Source organism: Gopherus flavomarginatus, chromosome 9 (genome assembly GCF_025201925.1).
Source record: "Gopherus flavomarginatus isolate rGopFla2 chromosome 9, rGopFla2.mat.asm, whole genome shotgun sequence".
NCBI classification, from domain to species: domain Eukaryota; kingdom Metazoa; phylum Chordata; order Testudines; family Testudinidae; genus Gopherus; species Gopherus flavomarginatus.
Window position 1 is genome coordinate 23263734 of NC_066625.1, and position 21097 is coordinate 23284830.

General features: G+C 41.7%; 1 protein-coding gene across 2 annotated transcripts in view; it reads left to right on the forward strand.

Annotated features, from left to right (window-relative positions):
- LOC127057570 (uncharacterized) overlaps window positions 1–21097 on the forward strand; it is a 188997-nt gene that overhangs the window by 141618 nt on the left and 26282 nt on the right. For both annotated transcript variants that reach the window (XM_050966400.1, XM_050966401.1), the window contains exons 49-60: window positions 5561–5734; window positions 6507–6714; window positions 9217–9383; window positions 11469–11581; window positions 12838–12919; window positions 14059–14196; window positions 15523–15685; window positions 16412–16533; window positions 18243–18383; window positions 19610–19723; window positions 20124–20252; window positions 20898–21059. In XM_050966400.1, the coding sequence (XP_050822357.1) occupies window positions 5561–5734; window positions 6507–6714; window positions 9217–9383; window positions 11469–11581; window positions 12838–12919; window positions 14059–14196; window positions 15523–15685; window positions 16412–16533; window positions 18243–18383; window positions 19610–19723; window positions 20124–20252; window positions 20898–21059 (1713 nt within the window). The remainder of the gene's footprint in view (window positions 1–5560; window positions 5735–6506; window positions 6715–9216; window positions 9384–11468; window positions 11582–12837; window positions 12920–14058; window positions 14197–15522; window positions 15686–16411; window positions 16534–18242; window positions 18384–19609; window positions 19724–20123; window positions 20253–20897; window positions 21060–21097) is intronic.

Here is a 21097-nt window from a genome sequence, read left to right on the forward strand (position 1 = left end):
TGGACACAGTCCAGTTGACGATCACACTTTTCAGGGATCTAGAGCTACAGATAAATGAACGAAAAACTACTCTAATCTCTGTTCAACAACTGGATTTCATCTGGGCACATCTCAATGCCACAGAGGCCAAGGTATCCCTACCTCTGAACAGATTCATAATGCTGACAAACCTCATCTCGGAGGTCAGACTAAGTCTCCAAATACTGGCTCGTACTGTCATACAACTGTCAGGACACATGGTAGTCACAACGTTTTTGTTACTACATGCAAGACTACATATGTGCTGGTTGAGCTCAGCATACATATGCAGCAAACACAGCCTATACACTGGTGGACAAAACCAGAAAATGTATGCCTGGGCATCCTGGTCCAACAGGAACCTCCATCAATAGTAATCATAAAGGACGCCTCGCTGATAAGCTAGGGAGCCCACGTGCATCAGCACATGACTCAAGGCAAATGGTTTCCTGTGGAGTCTCATTTGCACATCAATTTACTAGTTATGTGCAGTACACAATGCCTGCAGACATTTTCTACTACACATAAGGAATTAATCAGTCTGCATAATGATCAGCGACATTGCCTGTATGTTTTGCATCAATCGTCAAGGGGGTGCTCAATCACACTCACTATGCACCGATGCCATGAAACTGTGGAACTGGTTAACATAAACAACATAAAGATTTCGGCCTCCTACTTTCCCATCTGTCAGAATTTGACGGCAGACATGTTGAGCAGGTACTTCTCTCTGGACCACGAATGGGAAATGAACAGGGGAGTCCTGCAATCCATATTTCACCGGTGGGGCACTCCCCTCATTGACTTGTGGTTTGTTGGGGATGCAGACAGATGCAGTGTTCTGCTTGAGAGCAGGAATGGGACCATGATCACTGGGGGACACCTTCATCATCACATGGGAGGCACAACTCATGTACACATTCCCCCCCCGATTCCTCTAATTTCATGTGTGATCCACAAAATATGTTTAGACAAGGCCATGGTCATCCTGATAGTCCTGAAGTGACCCAAACAGGCATGGTACCTTCACCTGCTGTGCATGGCAATATGTGTCCCTCAAGCTTTCCCTTGCCGCTTGGACCAGCTGTCTCTGGACAATGATCACACTCTTCACCTGAATCCAAAGATTCACCTACAAACATGGCTCCTGAATAGTTCCATCATGGCGAATTAGCCTGCTTGGAATAAGTCAAACATGTATTACTAAACAGAAAGAAAGTGAACACGCGTAATACTTACCTTAAAAAATGGAAGAGATTCTCCTACTGGTATCAAGAAAAACATTTGACGGCCTCCACTACACTGTTACCTACTGGAGGGGAAACGCTTAGGTTTATCCATGAGCTTGATCAAAGTCCATCTTGCAGCCATTACAGCATTCCGTCATGAGATTGATGGGACCTTGATCTTCTCACACCCCATTATTAAACGCATCCTCATGGGACTCCAGAACATGTACCTAGAGGTTCCCCAACCTACTATGGCCTGGGACCTCAGTCTGGTATTGAAATGCCTCACCAGACCACCATTTGAACCCCTAGCCACCTGTTCCCTCCTCATTTGTCCATGAAAGTGGCCTTTTTAGTCTCTATTACTTCTGCCAGATGGGTAAGTGAGATGGGGCTCTTATGGCCGATCCTTCCTACACAATATTCTTCAAAGACTAGGTCATGCTACGACCACACCCAACCTTCTACCAAAGGTCACATCATCCTTTCATATGAATCAACCAATACATCTTCCCATGTTCTATCCCAAGCCTTACAGGAATCCAACAGTGACCATCTTGCATATTTTGGACGTTAGGCGTGCATTAGCTTTTTACTTGGAAAGAACAAAACCTTTCAGAGAATCTCCCAGACTTTGTTTCTACTACCGAGCATTCCATTTTAAAACATTCCCAGCAGTCCACTCAGAGACTGTGAAAATGGATCTCCACATGCATTCAACAATGCTATTGTATTCGAAACACGAACCCGCCTGGGCACATCAGTGCTCATTCTACATGCTCAGTTTCAACCTCGATAGCATTCCTAAACAATGTTCCGATATTAGAGATTTGCAGGGTGGCCACTTGTGCTTCTGTCCACACATTCACTGACCACTATGTAATTACTTAAGACTTCTGAGCTAACGCCATAGTTGGCCTAATCGTACTTACCTTTATGACTCAAACGCGAAGTCCTTTTTTCCCTTTTGAGGGGCACTGCTCTACAGTCACCTGAAATGGAGAACCCACAAGGAGAGCACTCAAAGAAGAAGAGAAGGTTACTAACCTTGTGCAGTAACTGAGTTCTTCAAGATGTGTGTCCCTGTGGGTCTCCCACCCTCCTCCCCTCTACTTCGGAGTTCGCAGGAAGGACTCTGTGGTAAAGAAGAAACTGGCGGGATTGGGTTGTGCGCGTGCTAGATGCAGCACCAATGGCACCACGAGACACCGACTGTGCACGCGCGGACACTGCTATTGTAAATCTCCGATAGACGGCTCCGGGATGCACCGACACCCGAAGTGGAGCACCCACAGGGACACGTATCTCAAAGACCCTCAGTTACTGCACAAGGTGAGTAACTTTCTCACCATATTAATTAAATAAACCAGGATTCTCACCATATTATTTAAATAAACCAGGATTCTTGTGGGATAAGATTTTCCAGGGAGCAGGGATGGTCTCAGGCTGCTTCCAGTGCAGTCAAGTTAGGTTTCCTGCCCCTCACCTCTTAACCCAAAGGCAATGAATTTAGGCTGGCCCTACCATATCTGCAGAGCTCCACTTTTGCTTCAGCAGCTCTGGGCCTCTGCTCTTTGCTTTCAAATCTCAAAAAGGGGGAGCCCAGGAGTTGGCCTTGCTCCCCAGGAGGGAAAGTCCCAAGGGAGTAAGCTGGACCAATATACGTTCCACAGGAGGCAAAGGAGGCTTCTAGCTTGTTAAGAGCCCAGCTGCTCAGGGCCTGCTCCACTTTCCTTTTCATATAATCACAGAAATGTGGAGCTAGCAGGGACCTCGGGCAGTTGTATAGTCCAGCCCCTTTCTCTGAGGCAGGACCAAGTAAACCTAGCCATCCGTGACAGGTGTTTGTCCAACCTGTTCTTAACAACCTCTGCAACTTCCCTTGGAGGCCTATTCCAACCCTTAGAGTTGGAAAGATTTTCCCAATATCAAACCTAAATCTCCCTTGCTGCACATTAAGCCCCTTACTTCTTGCCCAGCCTTCACTGGACATGGAGAACAATTGATCACAGTCCTCTTTATAACAGCTCTTAACATATTGGAAGACTGTTATTTGATCTCTCCTCAGTCTTCTCTTCTGAAGACTAAACATACCAAAGTTTTCTAACCTTTTCTCATAGGTCAGGTTTTCCAAAATTTTATCATATTGGTTGCTTTCCTATGGACTCTCCCCAATTTGTTCACATCTTTTCTATAGTGTGGTGCCTAGAACTGGACACAGTACTCCAGCTGAGGCCTCACTAGTGCTGAGTAGAAGAGGACAATTTCCTCTGGTGTCTTACATACAACACTCCTGTCCATACACCCCAGAATGATGTTTGACATTTTTGCCACTTCATCACATTGTTGACTCAGATTCAGTTTGATCCACTACAACCCCCAGATCCCTGATCAGCAGTATTACCTCCTACTCAGTTATTCCTCATTTGGCAGTTGTGCATCTGATGTTTCCTTCCTAAGTGAAGCACTTTGCACTTGTCTTTATTTTCCCCCTTTCTGTCCTGTGAAAAACTGAAGCAGCCTGCCCTGCTTCCTCTTTTAAAACTGTCAACATTTAGGTTTCCTCCCTCACATGCCTCTCACCTGCTGATGCTCCTTTGCACACACACCACCTGATAATGGTGCAGCAGGGCAATCTGATCCAAGGCATCATGTACTGCCCAGTGCAGCACACTGGTGAGGTGTGAGCACACTGTCCCCAGGTGATCAACATGCTGTGAGCCACTTCAGCAATGCAATATATAGAGCTGGACAGGTTTTATTCATATGATTTTGGGCTCTTCCATTTCAACAATATGTAGCTGAAATGGCCTAATGAAATTTAAACACTTGAGAACCTTCGTAAGATAGAGACCCTTGAAATGGCACCAGCTGCCCATTAACACCACAGCTGCATGGAAGAGGTTAGGGTAAAAGCTTATGAATAAATGTCTGGGTTAAATTGGAGAGATATGAAAAAAATGTGCAGCTTTTGAAATATCTACAAGTACTCTTCTGCAGTAAAGTGGCCTGATGGGAGGAGATTGTGCCACATAAATACTTGGGAAACGTGGCTTTGAAGCTTGACATTTATTTGCAGAACACCAGGTTCCCTCAGAGGGTTTGGAAGTAAATGGAGAGAACCACACACTCTGTTTATGGGGTAGGAAGCAGAAGCTGAAAACAGTTTAATGCTTCCTCCTAATAGTAGCTCGATCATCGCAGACACCCAATAAAAGTTTGTCTGGTACTACTAACTTTTTAACCTAGATAGACAAATGAAAGGTATTCTGTTCATTTATAGTACACTACGTCTCTGGAAAATAGAATTTAATTTTCTGTTTGTAAATGTCACACCTTATGCTTTTAAAAAATTCATAATGTACTAATTAATGAACAATAATTGCAATTAATTGTCCTGGCCTCACTATGGTAATACACTTCTATTTAGTAATATGACACGTATATAATGCCTTTCCCCTCAAAGTGCATCACCCATTAAGGATCCATCTCCAAATTAAGGCCACCTCTAGGTTGAAACACAACTTGTTTAACAACATGTAGCAATGCAGCATTTTAGACTGGGAAGAGAGAGCAGCTGATGGAATTAAAAAATGCAGGAGAAATTTATTTCCTTATTTATTTTTTAAAATTTCTTTCACACAGTAGGTCTCTGGGCACATGCACAGACATTTGCAAAGCAATACAGAAATGTTTGGATAAACGTCAATGCAGGGTTTCAATGCTGATTCTATTAATTAAGCTGAAAGGAACAAGGGAAGTGAAGGGGCCACCTCAGGCAACACTGGCTTTGCCGTATACCCTGAGATTTGGGCTCTCTCAGGGAGAAAATAAATTCCAGAACCAAGGGCCCTCCGCTATTCCTGGGCAATCAGTGACTAAGAAGGAGGATGTGTGAGCTAAATTCCCCTGTTGTGCTGATGCACAAGGAGAGAGGCAAACTCTCAAATAGCAGGGCCCCAAACCGGCTAGGGCTTTATAAATCAATGTCAATACTACCTTGAATTGCACCTGAGAGCAAACAGAGAAACAGGGCACCACGTGTTTAACAACATTGAACAGAAAAACAAGGGAGAAGAAACAAACCATCTGGACACGATGGAGGTTGGGAACACTGAGGTAACCAGAATGTAATTACCCAAATTGGAATTTCATGCTGAACACCAAAGTTAAACTTTCTCTTAATGACCCACAAGCTCCTGAGACATCTCTTTTATACCTCATCTCAAAGATCCATCCTGAATTGAAAAGAGAATCCTGACTAACTTTTGTAAACTCACCCTTTTTTATACCGTTGATATTATCACTCACAGGCTACCATTGACCTGAAGGATAGCAAGAGTTTCTGTATCAAAACACTCTATGGTTCTTGCCTGATGGTTCTGGGAGGACAAATCCAAAAGACTGAGGCAAGAACTGACTTGATTGGGAATTTCCAGCACAATTGGCCATGGCTGACACAACTTGGAGTCTCAGCATCGATCCAGGTATTTTTCATTTTAAAATAGTTTGATGAATTGTTACTTATTATTTGTAATCCAGTAGCACCAAGGACCTCCAGTCGTGGACCAGAATCCTGCTATGCTAGGCACTATGCACACACAGAATGTAAAGATGGTATCTGCCCCCAAAAGTTTACAATCTAAGGAAGGCCAAAATATGAACCTTAAGGATGAATTTGCTGGTTTGTGAACCAGTCTGTTCCATTTTGATCGTTGATAGTGTAGCGCATACAATGATCAGGAATTTAAAATGCAATGCAAGTCCTGAAGAAATAGATTTTCAGAGCATTGCATTGCTCGGTAAGACACAGCTCCCATGATTTTAATGGGAATTGTGTACTTCACAGAGAAATATTTTCTTAAATGTCCCCTCATGGAATTAGGAGAAAAATCCTCCTGTCTTCTAAACTTTGTGTGCGTGTGTGTGCGCGCACATCAAGAGTTTATTGTATAATCTTAGTTATATTTTCATCTTTTTATGGGATAAGGTGTAACTTGAGCAATATGTGACATAAAATTGATTCCTACAATTGATTAAACTTAAGTTAAATGGCAGTTCATTTCAATGGATCTATCTGATACTAGAAATGTTAATGGATAACAATTGAATGGGTTAAAGCTCTGCTATGTTTGGGACAATTTTAGTAACAATTATAGATAAGTCACTTTTCCTTCTGCTGCCCTTCTCTGAAAAGGAACAGGCCAGGATATTGTTTTTGAATGTCTGTTTTCAGTACTTATACATATCTTTTATCAGATGGTTGTATCCCTTCAAAGATTAAATTCTGCTCAAGAGAGACGTATGCAAATTATGGCTGGACAAACATCAGTCACGTACACAGTTAACTCTCGTCATGTTGGCCAGCAAATGGAAATTTTCTGCCAAAGTGTACATAACAGTGAGGCACTACTGACATTTGGCTACCCTAAGGCGACCAATCTGACTCTTGTGTTACAAAAACTAGGTAGGATGCTGTTTTTTGTAGTCTTTTTATGCAACAGGACTTTGTGGTCGTTACTACTGTTTTGTGTAATATTTGCAAGTTAATTTGTTGTGTGCCATCGCTACTGTCTAAAAAGTCACAGTATTTCCTTTCTCCAATAAAAATGGTAGCACTTAAAAATGTGTATGTCATGAGATGAGTTAGATCTATTATTTTTTGTATTCCAGTTGAGGTCAGGGCCCCATTGTACTAGATGCTGTGCAAACACAATACAAAACACCAGTCTCTGCCCCAAGACCTCACAATTGATCAAGTGTGGGAGAAAGGTCAGCATTATTGCTGTGTTATAGATGGAGAAATGAGGGGCACAGAGAGGAAAATAACTTGCCAAGGTGACACTGAGAATATGTGGCAGCGCTGGGCATTGAACCCACATCTCCTGAGTCCTAGGTCAGAGCCTTAACCCCAAGAGGACACTCTCTCTACCACAAATTGCTTCAGCTATAATTTTGTCTTCAGCTTCCAACCAGCTTTTATAGGCTATTTTAGCTGCCTCCGATGAAAACAATTCAGCAGTTCTAAAATCATTAATGCCCTGACAGATGAGTCTCTAGGCTTTTTATTAAGCAGTCAAACTATTGCACATATGTCTCCATCACATACATTCTTTCCATTTATGTAGAAGAACTGAGATACAAGGCAAACATTGACCAATTAATGATCAATCTGGTTAATGGCCCACCCATCGCCATCTGTTGCATACCCCACCCCAAAAAAAAGGAACAACCAGATCCACCAAACACCACTTGCAGCATGAAATTCTCCCTACATCCCCAAAATAGCAGTGCCTCCAATAGTGATGAGATTTCCATTTGGGGTTTAGTAGGAGGGCCCTGACCACAGGGAACCAATGCAGTTCTGCTGTATGCAGGGCGGGAGGGTAGGATTGGGAGCCCCCACACAGGGTGCAGAAACCAACCACTGTGTGCAGCAGCAGAGCACGGATCCAAAGGGATTTACAGTGCAGGGTTTATTTGTCAATAGGGATGACAGGGACTCCGTTGGAGCACACATTGCTGCAGTCCTGGCAACCGAGCGTAGGTGGAGGGAAAAGTTCCTTCCTCGAGCCCATATGGAACTCCTGAGCACACAGTCCAGTTATTCAGGCCATATACAATCACTAAGATTTGCCTCATAATGCTTAGATAAAATGAAAGAGCCGTTGACACTAATAGCATGTGCTGGTTCCTGCTCATCTTCCCCCACCCTTCTTTCCATGGGGATGCCGGGTCTCCCTCAGGCAAGGAGTCTCCCCCTCTCTTGCTCACACAGCCAGTGCTGCTAGGAGTCGAATTCTTGGCAGACTCCCCCTGCGCTCTGCTGTACAGGAACAGATTTCCTTTGTGCCAGGTTGCCAACACCATTTCTGGTGTTGCCCCATATCTGGATGGAGGCGTGGCCAGGCCAAATTTGAGTTGCATTGCAACCCTGTGTGCCAGGTACCACTGCATTGGAGTGGTCAGGCAACACATGGCTTGGCCTGTGGATCTGCTTAGGTGCAGACAGAGCCACTTGGCACGTGCCATCCTGCTCTCCAAACATAAACACAGAAGGAGCCACCACAGCTGCATGGCACTAGAGGTTGCAGACCTCATCTCCATCTTCACTTCCTATCTCCCACTGCAACAAGTGTCTTCTGTGCCCAAATGGAAGAATGGACACATTTAAGTAAACTCTGTGTGATGTAAGGAATCCACAGTCACATAAGCACAGGTGTCATGGAGGTCAGCAGAGACCAAGCTAATACTTTCAGTACCAATAGCTAAAGCCCTACTACTTAAATCAAAAGGTGTGCCTCTATTAGCTGTTAATAGGTGCTCACTCTCTCTTGAGCCAGCCACTAAAGAGAGACTGGATCATAAGCCAGCATACTGCATGCCTCTCCATATTTTTCTCTGCTTCTCTAAAGCTTTTCTGGGGTTCAGGTTCCCCCCCCCTTTTTCCCTCCTGTTTTTCCCCCTCCTTTTATGTCCTTTTTCCATTTTGCTACTGAAAAAGTGGGAGTGGAAGGGGGGGAAAAGAAAAAAAATATCATTTGAAATATGATGATGATCTCTATTTGTAATAGAGGGGAGCAATTTACCTCAAAACAGGTCTTATTTGCTAAAGGAAACTATACCAGTATGCTGGGTGCTATAAAAACCATGTGTATTGACAGACAATAAAGCCCTGATCTTGCAAAACACATTGACTCCTAAGAGACCAGTTGCATACATAAGTTATACACAATCTTAAATGCTTTGCTAGATCCTGGCTTAATATATACAAATGCAATTAAAGAAGCCAGTGTTTGGGCTCAGCAAACCCAAGACCACAGCCCATGCCATTCTAGAGTGTCTGATGTTTTATGGCTTTACTCAAAAGGTGCATATTCACTGGCACTTTTGGTTTTACATAAGCCTGCACTGAATGGGATGGCACCCATTCAAATGGCATGATTAATGTTCTGTTCATTGCTTTTAGAAAACAAAGCCAAGGCAACCTTTGAAATTCAATATGATGAGAAATATATCACTCTGAATATGGATGTTGTTACTGACTTTGAACTGTATGATACGTTTGAACTGATGGCAGAGGTAAAACATTCAATAACTGGTCTCAAGCATCTGGGACTGCCCTTCATGATTAAGGTAATAAAACATAGATAGCTTTGTGTGCTTTGATTAGAGGAGAGTGTTGAGTTACCATGGATGATAATTCTAATTTTAGTTACACTGGCACAAATCGGTTGCAACTTCAATAGCAGTACTCGTGATTTAGAATGGTGTAGGTGAGAGCAGGCCTTGGCTCAGTGTATCCAAATATTTATTTAATATAAATAAATATCATGCAGAGCTAACAGTCCATTTCCAAGTAAATCCAGTAGGTAGTAGAAATTTCTGTTCTTACGGGTTAAACTTGCACTTGAAAAAGGAGCAGATTTAAAATAAGCCATGGTGAACACATTTTCTAATGTGAACAGGTTCTTAGCAAATCAGAAAGACTTTACTGAAAACAGCTTTATACACACAACCCTGATATAGAATTCCTGTGTTTTGGTTTAAGTCATTTGTAGCACTTCAGCAGGGACGTTTGACCAGATGCAATGACTGCCGCACTTTTCACTGCCTCTCACCATACTCGTTTACTATTCAAGCAATATTTTGAAGTTTCCAAGCCACTCACCAGGGGTCAGCAAAGACTGCACACATTCATCTCTTGGGAAGGGTACTGGTTGGAATATCTCCTCACCTTCTGTTGGCTAATCATAGAAGCAGTACTAGTAAGCTCCTGATGTAGCTTCCTACTTGAGATGAGATAATATGTAGCTAGGAGACCGATGTAGAGTAAGGTACATTCTTCTTAAAATAAATATTAGATCCATATTGGATCCTCATATTGTCAGTGTTGAAATTAATATTAAGTATTTAATGCTAACATCTTACTAAAGAGGACAGGAACTACCCTCTCGCTTTTCTCACCTTGAGATCTTCTATTGTAATATCTTATCCTCTAAAAATTTCCATGAGAAAAGGAAGAGGACTGAGAGGCTGACTCCTTCACTGCTTTATGCATGTAGGAAGCATGGGTGTAACTCAGAATTACTGAGCATTCCAGCGACGAGCTAAATGCCCTCAGTTCCTGCTGACTCAGCATACATGACACATGCTGACTTCAGTGGCAGCTGAGGGTATTCAGTACCATGAGGGAGAATTCATCACCTTGTAGGATCAAGCTCTAAATGAAGTATCTCCCAATAAGTCTATGAACATGTAAGTCCTATGGATACATTTATGTTAACTGGTGTTCATGGACACAGTACTGTATTAATGTAGTACAGCTCTGGAGTGCATCAGAGTTTGGTACAAATGAGGTTACAGGAGTTAAGCCTGCATTGTCTGTTTCAAGATGATTAACTATGATAATCAAGGGATCCAGGCCGAAAATGGGGGGAATCTACTTCTAAACAAACCCATTTAGAAATATGTAAGTCAGCATTATAACTGCGAAGGCAGGTAATACCATTTAATATGACTTAAGTCTCCTGGAGCTCCACTATAGCTCAGTTTTAAAGTCACCAACTATTACATCATCAAATGTGAGCAGTAGAGCTCATTCAGTAAATACGCTGCTTTGTTAAAGCGGAGACACTTTGTAGAGCTGTGTCGGTTTCCACAAACCTTTTGTGGGAGACGCAGGTTCAAGTCTCTGCTCTGCCTGATTTGGGATGAAAACATTTGCACTGAATCAGACGGCAGCAATTTGAACATGAGCTTCCTGTCTCCCAAGGCCAGTGCTCGGACCACCAGGCTACATTGAGTGAGACTGACTGACAAACGTACACTCCCACTTTCATTAAATCATTCAGAAGGTTTGTTCATGGAATGAAAGCAAATGTTGAAACCTTGAAAGTTGCCACAAAGCAGAATTATCATCTGCCGGTTAGCTCGTTACTTCTTGGCCCAACACTTTAAGATACTTTAAAGCAACATCAAGACTTGGGAAACTCTGAGGAACATTGCATGGGGTATACAACCCATATAACTTATTATGAAGAGCCAAAAGACCCTGCATGTTTTACTGTGTGTTGTATAATGGGGCACTTTGCATTGGGCTTTGCTTGAGTTAGAAGCTCCAACACCATAGCTGTAGAGACTAGCCTTGTACCAGAGAGCCTTGTAGTGAGAGACTGCCCTTTAGTCATTCTGTTTGCTGCCTTTCTGCTTACTCCTCAGATAGCATTCCTCGAAGTCCTGACTGCAAATGAAATTGAAGGCTCTCTGAAGTTGACCTGTGAAACAAACACAAACCTCTTAGTCACCATCACTGTGAAAAATGAACAGCAAAGGTGAGAGGGTGATTTTGGTAATTATAAAGACTTAATTAGGCTGGTGAGATCACAGAAATACAATTAAGTCCTTATTAAATCACCCAAATACTAATGAAATGGATAGTAAATCCTTAAATAAAATACACAGCCCTAATAAACCGGTTGTTAGCTCAGGGAAATGTATGCAGGGCTGAAGAATGGTATCAGTCCCTAACTGCTGGTGATGGGGAAAATTTAGCAGGCATAGTCTGCTGTTCCCCTAGCCTGCTCCAAACACAGGGGTTTGGGAAAGTAGATGCATGTTTTGTGCTGGCCTCTTGACCATCCGCCGCCTCCTCCCACGTTTCTATGAAGAAGATGCAGCATGGAGAGTAGAATCCCTCTGCAAGCACTCTTCACTTCCCTACTTACCCATGCAGGAGAGAGGCAGCATTTCCATGGAAGTTTTGCCATTGCATTCCTTTGGAGGGGACCAGACGATTGAGGCTCTGACCCAGCAAAGTACTTAAGCATGTGTTTTAACTCCCATTAAAGTCACTTCAGCACAGTTAAGCATCAATAAAAATAGAGAAGACTTCCTGATTCTTCTAATTTGGGGGCACTCTGATGCATAACACTTGTGGTATTTATGGTGTTTATTTCCAGAATTCTTCTAAAACTTTTCAAGGCTGTTCTAAGAAAGATTAATAGAAATGTGATTCACTTCAGAAGGATTAGATAGACAATATCATGATAGAAAGGACTTGGAAAGACTAATGCACAAACTTATGAGCTTTCTAAGGGGTCTAAGAGAGGTTGTATTATTTTGGCTCTTGAAATTCTGGAATATTACTCATGTGTTTCAGTATATTCCAGCCAGAGACCTTTGCACTAAGAACTCATTCACATTTAGCTAGAATTCCGACAATAGCAAATTTTCATCTGGAAACAATGACTGTGAATACATTAATAGCCCCATATTCCCTAGTGCAAGTCCCACGTTCAAACCAGTGGTGCACATGTGATACATTCAAAAAAAATCATATTCCTATATATACTTCCTTGGAATGCACATCTTCTTCCATAGAGGTCAGGATTTGTTGTTTTTTTTCTTTTGCCTTAAACAAGTCTATTAAGTGCAATTCATAATTCACAGACTCTGGTAGATTCAGAGGCTTACGCAGTGGCACTCACATATCCCAGCAGTGGTCTGGACCCTTTTGAGTGTTGTGTTCCAGTGACTCGGGGTAGTTTTAGAAATATTTTTGTCCAAACAATGTATTTCTTTTCTCTAGTGAAGAACTGAATATAAAAGCCCTACAGAATGCCCCCTTCCTTCTTCAATACTTCCCCAGCACAGCTGAACTTTCTTCAAAGGTAACTATCTACAGGTTATCCACCCTCCATGTCTTTTGCTACACCTATCTAATTTTTCAAGATTCTGACAGCAGGATTTCTAGCACTAATTACTATTAATTTTTTATTATTGGCGGCTTTTTTTGGCACAGCACATTTCCAAGATGCTGGATATGTTCCAAGGTAATACTATCAGCATTCCTAACACAACAGGAGGGATTCATTTAGCTCAGTAGATTCCACTTCCTAAGCACTGGATAAAGCAATGCCAGAATTTTGTATCCATAAAGAATTTTTTTTTTGCAGTTCCAAAGCTGTATTTATAATTACGTTGGTTATTTTAAAAAACAGTGGTCAGTGAGAAAACTGGTCTGGAGACTGGCTAGAAGCAGTGGATGTGGAATACAAAACAAAGTGGAGGGAAAATAGCATGATCATTTGTTCACTGGAGACAATTTGTGTGTGAGCAATTATTGCCAGAGTAACAAAGCCTAATTCCTTATGCGTAAGACTATGTTTTAGTCATGGGTACTTTTACTAAAAGTCATGGACAGATCACAGGCAATAAACAAAAATTCACGGCCCATGACCTGTCCATGATTTGGGCTGAGGGGGGTGCTCTGGTGGGGAGATCCAGGGGTGCCGCAGGTGCTGGGGTGGTGGCCTGGGACCCCCAGCTGTTGCTGGGGAGGAGGTGGGCGGCACATGGCCTGGGACCCCTGCTGGTGCTAGGGGGTGGGGGGTGAGCAGTGCATGGCCCAGGACCCCCTCTGGTGCTGCGGTGGGGGAAGACAAGTGGCGCACGTCCTGGGATCCCTGCTGGTGCTGGGGTGGGGGAATAGTTGGCAGGGCTGGCAGTCTCCCTACCCAGCGCTGCATGTCCCTGTGGATCTGCTTAGGTGCAGACAGAGCCACTTGGCACGTGCCATCCTGCTCTCCAAACATAATCACAGAAGGAGCCACCACAGCTGCAGCTCTTAGGGAGAGGGTCAGCATTGAGAACAGAATTCGTTTTGTAACCTTTCATGCTACAATATGAATGTAAGAAAGAAAATGACAAATCATACCCACCTTTCCATGTAATATACTCTGCCACAGAAACGATAGTCTGAGTCTAGTTAAGTCGGTTTTCTCTTTCACTTTAACTGCAATTCCTGTAGGTAAATTACTCCATGAGGGAAGCAGAAGCCAGGTTCTCTATCAGGATGGAGAAAAAGGATTTCCATCTTACAACTAAGTTAACTTTCACTGGGACCAGCTACAGAAAAGTAATTGAAATGATGCACACAATGCCCCAGGTTGGTACCATTAGCTAAATAACCGCTGTCATTTTGTGTTCATGCTTGCCTTATGCCATTAACACTGAGATAAGCATTAACGGTAGCCATCTGTTGTCCATCAGTACATGCAGTGAGCTCTACTCCTTCCTCCAAGTCCCCTGGGAGAGTAAAAGGAGATATACATTTGCCCAGACAACATTGCCAGGCATTGGTGTTTCATGCTCAGGACTAACCCTGCTCTTGTTGGAACCATTAGGAGTTTTGCTATTGACTATATTAGCAGCAGGAGCAGGCCTATAGTATTCTACGGATCACGGTTAGTTTAGTTTAGTGTCCAACAATGTAACCACTGTTTGGTTTGGGATTTGTCTGCGCATACATACAGACAGTGCACAGTATATACAAATACATGCTATATAGAAAATGTTGTAATATATTTAAAATTGAATATTGACCAACTCTTGCTGCACAGTTACCACACCTACTCATAGACTTTAAGATCAGAAGGGACCATTATGATCATCTAGTCTGACTTCCTGCACAACGCAGGCCACGGAATCTCACCCCCCTTCCCCACTCCTGTAACAAACCCCTAACCTATGTCTGAGTTATTGAAGTCCTCAAATTGTGGTTTAAAGACCTCAAGGTGCAGAGAATCCTCCAGCAAGTGACTCATGCCCCACGCTGCAGAGGGAGGCGAAAAACCTCCAGGGCCTCTGCCAAATTGCCCTGGAGGAAAATTCCTTTCCAACCCCAAATATGGCGATCAGATAAACCCTGAGCATGTGGGCAAGACTCACTAGCCAGTTCCCAGGAAAGAATTCTCTGTAGAAACTCAGATCCCACCCCATCACAGGCCATCGGACATATTTACTGCTAATAATCAAAGATCAGTTTATTGCTTCCTAGTCTTAGTAGAGAAGAAAACTGTGAAAACTTGTTCTACCATGTTTATAGTAACTGCTTGTACAAACGCTGGTTTTTTTTTTTAAATGGTGACACTGTGGTGTAATAGAATACTGTAATGTGTGGTAAGCTAGAGATGGTAGAGTAAGCAATAAGTGTACGAAAACATATTGTTAAGAGGTTACAGTACTTTACTGTGTGTTTGGTTACACTAGAGAGAGTTGGATATTTGACAGCAGACATGCACTGTCATTTATATAATGGTAGTAACTAAAAGCCTCAGTGAAGGATCAGGGTTCCATTAAAGACACCAGACAAACATTTATTTAAAATCGGACCATCGGCCCCAGTGAATTCAATCTCAAATTACACATTTTAGATGTTTCTGTCTCCAAAGCCCTGGTTTTTAATGGATTCCTCCCCCCATTCTATTTTCAGTTAAAAATTCTTCCAAGGCAGCTTGTGTTCATGACGGTTTACCAAAAAAGTAACAGAACTCATTTGTTGAGACACATTGTGCTGTGGAACGGCAAGGAGGTAAAAGTAACAGGCACTTACACTGGACTCTTCCCAAAGTTATCTGGAGGTCATGACATTAAGGGTAGGTTTCTCAAATTTCTAGGAAGCCTTGATAGCAGAAAATAAAGGAAACTTAAAAGTGAAAGACACAAAAGCTGGTTATCCTAAATATTTTAATGCCAGATTGGTCCCAAAATGTTTGAACCTATCCTAGAGATCTTTCTCAGGCAAAGTTGCCAATGAATTCAAGAAGTAAGAACTTCAAGACTGGGCCCTTTGTTTTTGTCCTTTGGGATGAGACTGTAAAGCGAGCTAGGTTATTTCATATGGCCTTCAGAAACTGCTTGTAATAAATTACATTCCACCAAGGCAGCCCAGGAGCCCCAGGGGCATTATGCACATTGCCTTGTGGTGTTCTCCCTAGGACAGTGGCCCTCTACTGCTCCCACCTTCCTAAGGGATCTGTCTAGAAAGACTATCTAGCCCCTAATGCTGAGATTTCTTCATTTGAAAATAACAACTTTCCTGGTGTTCCCTATGGGAATTTCCTTTGAGCTGATGTCATAATTTTAATTACTGTATGATTGATTGATTTAGTAAATACAGAAGTTTCCCCCCTTCTGTGGTTCAGTAGAAATCAACACATGGCACAAAAAAATGATTTTATAAGAAAAAGATATTCTTGCTAAGTGCCAAATGTTGTCCTTGGCTTCTTGAGGTGCTATGTCATGTGTCCTGTCACTAATTAAAAGTAACAGAAAACCAGCATGGTAATCTGAAGTTAATCTGTCTGAACTCTTTCTTTTAGTGGAGTTTTTCCATCCTCTCTCCATCCCTTTTCCCTGGCATTCCAAGGTCAACGTGTATGTGGAGCATTCAACACGCAATCATCAGGATGACATTGCCATTGGTTGGAACAACAAGGACCAGGTAAAACAGCACACAGCACAGAAGAGATTTGTAGAATATCAAGTGTGTCTGAAAACACTAAATGAGACAAAAAGATAGTCAAGGAATTTGAGCAGGAGAAAAATGGTAGACTTATTAAGAACTTTGTAAAACTACGATTGTGGAGCGGTCTTTATGAGTGGAACTACTTAAATGCATCCTTCATACAGCAACCCTACAAATGCTTTACAAAGAGAGGCAACCAATGGCTAAATGGAAATGGTCCAGAGTGGAAGACTGAAGGAATTTGAACTGAAAATTAAAGGGCAAAGAACAGCTGTTCATAACATGCAGGCCAAGATTGGAGGAGCAAATGACCAGGATGGGGCAGAGGATGGATATAGGGTCAAAGAGGTAGAATGGAGAAAGTCTTTGGGGAATTTCAAAGCCTAAAGAAGAATTCTGAATTAGGTGAGAAGCCACTGAAGTGGGGGAGGTGGTTGTAAGGGATTAAGAGATTTTCTTTCAATGAAGTGGGTCAGATTCATACTAACAGGAGTTAGACAATAAATACCCCAAGTGGCAGGCATTTTTAGCATTGGTGATTTAATTACAGCCTTTTCTTTTTTGATTTCTCCTAATTGGCAATAAGAATGATACATTTGGCATAAAATGTTTAATACATTTGACACTGTAACAGGTAAACCAGTTTCAGTGTTTAAAATAAAGGAGCAAATCTGCCTTTAAAAATAATTGGTAAAGGACCATAATTTAATCAGAATCATCTCAGTTATAACATAAAAACGTGGGTGAATAATTGAGTTCATCTCAAGCTCTGACTGACTTAAAGCATATTGTGTATACTCTGAATTTGTATTGAAGGTATAATTGCCAACATACTGAGGCACTAAACAGGTTGTTACACTGGCATAATGTTACTCAAGACAGGTATATTTCAAAGAATATTATTTTCTTAATGATGGGAAGGGGAAAAGTAAAGTACAAAACCCGTTACCATAACGGAAAATGAATTTGCCTCCATAAAGAATCAGGCTTCCCTTAGAGTAACAATGTACAAGCACCAAAATCCCTAATGAAATGTAGAAGAGGGATATACAGGGAACCCTTCAACCACTGCCATTTCCATTTGTAGTGTGTGATGTTAAACAGTTCTTGCATAACACTACACAATTACACCCCAATTCTGCATCACTTATGCATATACTTAAACTTCACATGCCATGGGAAGTCTTCTTGAAGCCAAAGGAACTGCTTGCAGTGCTTAAAGTTAAGTGCCTGTGTAACCCACACACGACCTGGGTGTGGTATTCTGTCCCAGCTAGTGGCACTGAGACCACTTAGTGAGAAAGATTTAATGAATCTGCTCTACAGTCTTAGCTAACAGCCATATGGCTTTTAGCTCATGCAGTAGAGGTTCATGTATTTAGCCCCAAAGGTCCCAAGTTTGATCCTGCCTGCCGACAACCGGCATCTGTTGGCGTTACATATACGTAAGTCTTTGCAGGATCATGGCCTTAGTGCACTGGTAAAGAGAAATGCTGCATCCTGCTGAAACCACAGAGGAGATTTAGATAGTAAGAATACCTTACTCTAAAATTGACTTCTAGTGCTAAGCATGGCATTCATGTGAGTAAGAACTACAAAACCAGCTTTATGCTGGATTTCCCAGTTCAGTGCGTGTAAGGAGGTTTGTTACTCATGCCACTTCTGTGTCTGTTGATGTTGCCCAGGTATTAATTTCATCGTCCCTGAAATTTGGAAAAGAGCATGTAAAGTACCGAGCCACTGTTGTGCAGCCGTTTAATTTCACCTTGAGACAATTGGAGGTCAGTTCCCTGTCTGAAAGAAAAGGTGGAAAGTACAACCAGCAGGTACGATAATGAGATGCTGCAAATTAAATAATATCTATAATAATATATTTATACTGTATCCTTCATTTCCAGAGCCGTATACAGTGGTCATCATTATACAGATGTAAGTTACCAAACTTTGCTGTGTCCTAGTGTCACAGATACCTCGATTTATTTCCTTTTCTAAGTATAGACACACAAATGTGCTTTATCAGATACCCTTGCATGAACTGTTGGGAACTGATAACATTTTACTGATGTCCAGTGTACGTATGACACTTTGGTGGGCACAACAGTGGGAAGGGGGGGTTCAAATGAATTTTGGCCTAGAACGGCCACATAAATCTCTATTCCTATAAAAACTGCTCTGAGTTCTTTAATGTATACACAGAGCAGACAGAACTTCAGTTTTTAGGCTCCAGATGAAAGTCCCACACAAAAAAGAAGGTAGGGAGCAACGAGGAAATCTGTTGCATGAAAGGAAAAAGGATTTAAAATACATTTTAACCAGGTTTGTCTGCAAAGTGCTTATGCTAGGAATGGAAAAAATAGTTTGCAAATCACCCCGCAAAATAAGAAAAATGGAAAATATTACATGACCTATCTGAAAGATGTATGCATGACACAGCATTTGCACTGCAGTATCAGGGCATTTGCACAGTGAGTTATCACCTGAAGTTGATAATAATGCCCAATAATAAAGCTGCATGAATTGTGCAGTACTCTCTCTGGGGTTTTCTTTCTGATCCTTGCACAGATAACAGAGTCTCAACTTGTTTTCGTACAAAAGTGATTGTATTTGTAGTGATCAGTATTTGCCTAGGGATAAGTCTTGTTTGTCCAGTTCTTATACAGGCAAAACTCCCACTAGAATTATTAATTTCAAGGGTAGTTTTTTTGAGGAAGGTCTATGGGCCCAAACCAATTCCCAATGAAGTCAACAGAAAGACTTTCATTGACTTCATTCTAAAAGTGCAGTTTTCCTGTGGTGCAGAAGGTGGTTTTTGAGGTCTGACAGCATGCAAGTCAGTAGAACATTCACACTCACCAGGACATGGAACATGGACGGATTTAGAAATGCCTCAACATTTTGTGAATAGAAAATACTGGCCTTCCATAGTAGTTATTGCAACAAATATGGTTGTTTCCATTGGACATCATCTTTGGGAGCATTCTATCAGGCTGTTCCATTAATTCTAGTCCTGCAGCCCAGGATCAATGTAGAAATCCATCTCTTCTGGTTTTAGATACAGCTCACTTGGAATGGTGGGCAGCCTGCTGACTTCAAAATTACTTTGGAAGATAAATCTAAGTTCAACATCACCCTTTGGAATGCTTGTGTGGCAATTTCTTCAGGTCAGGTATGAATTTGGAGTTCAATATTAGTAGGCACATTTTACTTTCTGAGCTTGAAAAAAACTAAAACCTTCCATCTAAAGTGTTCTCACAGTTGTGCAGACAAATTCCGTTTCAAGTCTAAAAATAATTTGTGCATTTGGAATGAAACACTCTTGTGCTGATGACCATGGCAAGGGCTACACACTACTTAGGTTTCGCAACAGGAACAAAGCAGAACTTAAAGGCTCCGCTTGTGATAGCTCTCTGCAGCGGGATGGATTCTGCTTTGGCGCATGTGTCATGATAGCAATTCTCTAGGAGTTTATAAAATGCATTTTGTATAACTGCAAACTAATTTTCCAGAAAGGAAATACAAGACAGGCAAAGGCACTAACATGTATATTCCATTTTTCTCTCTTCCAGCTTCAGAAAGTACTAACTGTAGGAAGTCTTCAGGCATGTGGGTCTATAAAACAAACAACAGTCTTGTTTACTGAATATCTAGATCTGAACTGGGATGGAAAAAAAATCTCACAGAATTTGACATATGAGGTATCAAAAGACTATTACATCTGTTTACTCATCGTATACTTTGCAGGAGCAATTTCTGTGTTGACAGGGTTTATCCTTAGTTTTTGAATTTCACATGAATCACCTTAGAACTCAGTGAAAACTCAAGAATGGATTTTGAAGCACAGTTTATAAGCATTTTCCATGGAGCTGAAGGAGATTCCTTTCTTATTACTTTGTAAGTTATCACTATTTATGGATTTCCTTTATTTTCACATGGAAAAAGAGAGAGATTTGTAGAATAGCTAAGAATAAATCAAATGAAATAAAATACAGGCATCACTTCTGCCTTGAGTATACAATGATACTGTAGTGATGGTATGTATTGGGGCCCAGTAGTTATGCTGATAAACCAACATGCTTTCTAGTGAAAGAACTGTATTTTTGGATTATGTTGAAGCTTTGGCTCTTTGGGTAACAGGAGTTGGGTGAGACATGGCACTGACACCACCAGTTAGCTGGCAATATATGTATATTGGACCTTCTTTTGGTTCAGAAGCAAACCATGAGCATGGGATGGAGAGTGAAGTTGGCAACCTCATGTGTGGGAGAAAACGGTTGTTTTGGATAACTATAATTTTTCATTCAATTGCTACATTAACAGAGTATTTTCTTGGTTTAATACAGAGAAACAGACCATTGTATCCAGATAAAGTTCAGTTAGAAGCCACTTTGGAAAATGTTTTTCTGACCTCGTGCAGCAGGCAACATATTCTAGGTAAAATAGAAACAGACTTCTCAACTTGGCTGGATAATTACATGAGTCTTGCACTGTGTGACCTTCCAAATGTAAGTTGGATATTAGTATATTGCTCCTACTGCAATTC